General features: G+C 47.0%; 1 protein-coding gene across 1 annotated transcript; it reads right to left on the reverse strand.

The window, feature by feature from the left end:
* Positions 1-4,230: 4,230 nt before the first annotated feature.
* On the reverse strand, positions 4,231-5,677 carry LOC125487899 (protein FAM187B-like). The gene has a single exon (XM_048620500.1). It carries the CDS (start codon positions 5,675-5,677, stop codon positions 4,463-4,465), a length of 1,215 nt encoding a protein of 404 aa, XP_048476457.1. The 3' UTR covers positions 4,231-4,462.
* Between the last annotated feature and the right edge of the window lie 366 nt (positions 5,678-6,043).

Consider the following 6,043-nt stretch of genomic DNA (forward strand, 5'->3'; position numbering starts at 1 on the left):
CGAGTGTGGGTCTAACTGAGGGATACGGAGACTGGAACTGTGCACGGTGCTCCGATTGTGGGTCTAACTGAGGGATACGGAGACTGGAACTGTGCACGGTGCTCTGAGTGCGGTATAACCAAGGGATACGGAGACTAGAATGTGCACAACGCTCCCATGTGGTCTGAGGGATACAGAAATCAGAACTGTGCACAGTGCTCTGAGAGAAAACAAATGAAGTTTCCATTAAGTTTAAAGTTATCCACGTTGTTTTTACATTAATTCCTGTTAGAAACATACCTTGACTTAAATTAAAAATGAGTTTATTATACTGTTTTGAATGGATTATCTCTCGAGGTCATCCTCTCCAGCCCTTTATCGTATTTTGTTCAGAGTTCAATTTCCACCCTCAGGCGACTGTGTGTGTGGAGTTTGTACATTCTCCCTGTGCCTGCGTTGGTTTCCTCCGGGTGCTCCTGTTTCCTCCCACAGTTGAAAGATGTGCCTGTTTAGGGTGGATTGGCCATGCTAAATTTCCCGCTGTGTTCAGGGACGTGTAGATTCAGTGGGTTTTGGGGGATGGGTCTGGTGGGATGCTCTGAGGGTCGGTGTGGACGTCTTGGACTGAAGGGTCTGTTTCCACACTGTTGGGATACTATGATCTATGATTCACCCAATATGAAGTTGTTTTACTCTTCTATACCTCACACTGATCAATATTTTATTTTATTTGCCAGTTACATTTACATTGTGCACTTCTAATGTTCCTGTACTTTGTCACAGCCTGCCTATGTTTTTTAATTACAATCCCACAATCTCTTATCCCCCCAACCCCGAATCCCCACCTCATTTGGAACATACATAGAACAGTACAGCACAGGAACAGGCCCTTCATTCCACTATGTCTGTGCCGACCATGGTGCCATTCTAAACTAATCCCATCTGCCTGCACATAGTCTGTATCCCTCTATTCCCTGCCTGTTCATGCGTCTGTCTAAATGCCTCTTAAATGTTGCTATTATACCTACTTTTGCCACCTTCCCCGGCAGCACATACCACCCTCCATATAAAAATCTTTCCCCATCTCACCTTAAACCTGTGACCCCTTGTATTTGACATTTACACCCTGGGAAAACGACTCCAACTATCTGTGCCCCTCATAATTATACAGACTTCTATCAGATCCACCAACAACACCCCAACCCACCCACCTCAGTCTCAGACACTCTAGCAGAAGCAATCCCAGTCTGTCTAATCTCTCTTTATAGCTAACACACTCCAATCCAGGCAACAGCCTGGTAAACCTTTCTCGTACCCTCTTCAAAGCCTCCACATCCTTCCTGCAGTGTGGTTATTAGAACTGCACTCCAAATGTGGCCTAACTGAAGTCTTACACAGCTGCAATGTGACTTGCCAACTTCTTTACTCACTTGCTGACCGATGAAGGTAAGCATGCTATATGCCTGCTTTACCACCTTATCTACTCAAATTACCAATTTCAGGGAGCTGTGGATTTGGTGGTCTCCAAGATCCCTCTGTAGATCAATGCTCCTAAGGATCCTGCCATTTACTGTATACTATCCTCTTGCATTTGACCTTTTTGTTTATTCATTCACAGGATGTGGGCATTGATGTCTAGGCCAGCATTTATTGCCCATCCCTAATTGTTTAGGGGCAATTAAGAGTGAACCACATTGATGTAGGCCTGGAGTCACATGTAGGCCAGACTAGGTAAGGACATTAGTGACCCAGATGAGTTTTTCCAACAACCGATAATGGATTGATGGTCATCAGTGGACTCTTAATTCCAGAATTTTATTGAATTCAAATTTCACCATCTGCCGTAGCAGGATTTGAACCCTGAACATTAGCTGGGTCTCTGGATTAGCAGTTCAGCAATAATACCACTAGGCCATCACTTTATCCTTGTCTGGATTAAACCCCATCTGACATTACTCCACCCAACTTTCCAACTGAACTATATCCTGCTGTATCCTTTGATAACTTTCCTCTCTATCGACACCTCCACCAATTTTCATGTTGTCTGCACACTTACTAACCAGACCATATGTATTTTCATTCAACTTATTTATGTATATTACAAATAACAGTGGTCCCAGCACTGATCATTTGGAACATCACTGGTCACAGACCTCTGGTCAGAAATACTCCACAACTACACTCTATCTTCTATGACCAAGCCAACTTGTATCTAATTTACCAACTCACCATGGATTCCATGTGACTCAATCTTCTGGACCAGCCTGCAATGAGGAATCTTGTCAAATGCTTTTGTAAAGTCCATAGACAACATCCACTGATGTAACCTCACTAATCATTGTCATTTTCTCAATAAACTCAACCAAATTTGAGACAAGATCTCTTCTGCACAAGGCCCTAAAAGTCCTTTCTTCTCCAAATGTGAATAAATCCTCTCCCTAAGAACCTTCTCCAATAATTTTCCTACCACTAATATAAGGCTGACCAGCCTATAATTTCCTAGATTCTCCCTGTTGTCCTTCTTAAACATTGGCTATTATACAGTTTTCTGAGATCTCACCCATGGCTAAAGAAGACACAAAGATCGGTGTCAAGGCCCCAGCGATCTCCTTCCTTACCTCCTTCTGTATCCTGGGATTGATCCCATCAGGCCCTGGGGACTTACCTACTTTAATATTTTACAAGACACCCAGCACCTCCTCCAACTTAATATCAAAATGTCCTAGAATATCAACAAAACCTTCCCTATTCTTACCATCATCCATGCCTTTTCCCTTGGTGAATACTGATGTGAAGTACTCATTAAGGACACATACTTCCTCTGCCTTCATACATAACTTCCCTCCTTTCTCCTCAAGTGGACCTATCTTTCCCTAGTTACCCTCTTGCTCCTGATATACACATAAAATGCATGGGATTCTCCCTAATCTGACTTGCCAAGAACAATTCATGGCCCTTTTTAGCCCTCCTAAATACTTGTTTTAAGTTCTTTCCTGCTTCCTTTATAATCCTTAAGGGCCTTGTCTGATTTCAGTTTCCTAAACCTTACATATGCTTTCTTTTTGACTAAACTTTCAATATCTTTGACCCTGACTCCTATGTGATCTCCACCTCAGTCATGATTAAGCTTTCTCCTCCCAATATCATCCTCAACCATATCTCAATACTGCCCTCTGTCTTCAAGTTATCCTTTCTATCCTCTCCATGGTAAATGGTTTAACAATAGAACTGTTGATTTGTTACCGGAGCAGAGAGGGCTGTGCATGTATGTGTGCATGCGTGTACATGTGTGTGTGCGTGTTGCAGTGGGACAAGTTTTGTTTGAGGTAAAGAGAATAGATAGGGAAAAATGTTCCACCTAAACAGAAGGGTCAATAACCAGGGGGCAGCTTTACGGTAAGTTGCAGATAGTTTGGAGGAGTGAGGAAGATTTTTTTTTTACTCAGCAGAGTGGTGGGACATTGAAGAAGTATTTGGATAAGTGCTTGAAATGGTACAGTATGCAAGGCTATGGGTCAAGTGCTGAAAAATGTGACGAGAGTAGATGGATACTTGATGACTGGTCATAGATCATAGAATCCCTACAGTGTGGAAACAGGCCCTTCGGCCTAACAAGTCCACACCAGCCCTTGGACCATCCCACCCAGACCCATCCCCCTATAACCCACACATCCCTGAACATTACAAGCAATTTAGCATGGCCATCCACCTAACCTGCACATCTTTGGACCGTGGGAGGAAACTGGAGCACCAGGAGGAAACCCATGCAGACACGGGGAGAATATGCAAACTCCTTACAGGCAGTTGTCCGAGGCTGGAATTGAACCCAGGACCCTGGTGCTGTGAGGCAGCAGTGCTAACCACTGAGACACCATGCTGCCCTCTGAGACTTGTGTAGACTCTATGGGCTGAAGGACCTTTTTTTGTGCTGTAAAAACTCTATAATCCTATAAAAGGGCTAGAGTGGAATGTTGTCATGTCTACTACTGATCTAACCTCTCCCTCCCTCCCCCCAACTGCTCACTGTGCATTCTACAGTTTTATCAAATCTTTACCTATCACCAATCAAGGCTCTCAATAAATACAAAGAAGGAGGGAATGGATTGTGGAATTTGAGAGTACAAACACAACAGAACGTCACTGTTTAAACATGTAAACTTTTATTGTTAAAAAAGAAAAGATTGCTTTATCACAATTTCTGATAATTGCTTTCCTGTGCTTTGAAGTTGAATTTGATTACAGGGAATGAAACATTTCAAACGGTCCTTGAGAAAGGGGACGTGCAAATTAGAGCCAACTTTGTTGCCCATCACCTTCAGTGTTGCCCTGGGACCAGAGAGAAAATACCCAGGGGGTCAGAGGGTCTTTGCCATTCTCTCACCATCTGCAGCAATGATTCTGCTGGCTCTAATCCTCCGTCCAGAGGAACTCCCTGCATGTAACTCCCTGCCAGGAGTTTCTATCTCTGCGTTCGCCATGTTGCTTACCACTGGACAATCTGGTGACGGCGGGTATACCTGCAGTACATGTACAAAAAGGTTAACACCACTAGGAGCACTGAGACCATGCCGAGGGAGAGCAGGACATCCCAGATCCATCCCATGGTACGGTGGGCGATGATAAGCCTCCTCCTGAACGGATTAAAGACCTTAAGGTGGAAAGAGGCAGCCAGTCTGTCAGAGACGAAACACCTGTAGACTCCTTCATCTGCAATCTCGATGTTCTGGATGGTGTAAGTGCTGCTGCCTGTGGCTTGGTCCAGGGAGTCGGCGCCTCCCATTTGCTGAGAGACGCTCCTACTAGTCCTCTGCTGAGTAAGGTCCCTGATGGCCTTCCGATGCCTCCTCCTGGTCCCGTGATGGGCAAGCTCCCTTTGCCAGGTTGCTGGGCTGTAGATGGAGGAGCCCGGGCAGTGGAATGTCACTTTGCTGTGAATGTTGACCAGGTAAGTCTCAAAGAGGAGGACCCGGCTCTCATTGACTAACATCAGGGGCCCACCTGGGAGGAGGTGACGATGGACTGGGGACATGGGAGAGGGCTGGCAGGGGATGCGGCAGACTTCGAGGGAAAGCTCGGGACCCCGGGGGGGCAGCTTCCATGGCCCCAGGGAAAGCAGGCCGCAGGGCAGGGGCTCCCTGGCACTACTCAATGACTGGGCATAGCAGAAACCCAGGCGTCTCCTGTGCCCTGGGACACCACAGTGGTCACAGCTCCCCCAGGGGCTCCAGACAGTGAACATGTCCACCCCCTGCCCTCCGACGTCCACCCTGAGGTTGGGCAGAACTGTCCCACCCAGCAACCCCCCCGAAAGGTGTAGCTGCTTCACATCCTGCACATCCACCTCATAATAGGTCAGGGTCTTGGCCCCTGCGCGGCACAGGTAAACACCAGAGTCCCAGACGGTGGGTGAGTGGAGAAGGAGCCCATCACTCTCCCCATCCCAGCTGGCTCCCCGAATCTGGTTGGACACCAGCAGCTGGACTTGCCTGGACTCCGGCTCCGAGTTGTTCACATAAAACCAGGAGGACTCTCCCTCCTGTCCTGGCCCATTCACACAGACCAGCAGCACCGGGTTACTGCTGACCAGAGCCACCTGGCAGAGCCGGTGACGAGAACAGGATATTGCTGTCCCCGACGACACAACCAGCCAACAACTCAACCACAGCAGGCTAACCAGAATGGGCCACTGTGCCAACATGAGGGAGCAGCCACGTCTTGCCCACAGGCTTTGCCCTGGGTAGTTCAGCCCAGTAAACAGATGAGACCACCCCACACCTTCCACATACACCCCCCCATCTCCATCACCATTCTGCACATCACCATGGGGACAGCAGTGAGGTGAACAATGTCCTGACCATCAGCTGTTTGTTACAACATTGGACATTCACTGGCAGGTTCCACCTTGCACAGCCAGAGAGATCTGCAGTCCCTTCAATGCAGTCTCAACATTCAGCCTGAGAATAAATCCAACTCGAACAATCTCAAACCTCCCATTAAAGTCCACACCAATACAGTCAGCAACTTACCACAGGTCTCTGTAAATGAAATGAGACACCAGGTTCGA

This window comes from Rhincodon typus, chromosome 47 (genome assembly GCF_021869965.1).
Source record: "Rhincodon typus isolate 14 chromosome 47, sRhiTyp1.1, whole genome shotgun sequence".
Classification (NCBI taxonomy): Eukaryota; Metazoa; Chordata; class Chondrichthyes; order Orectolobiformes; family Rhincodontidae; genus Rhincodon; species Rhincodon typus.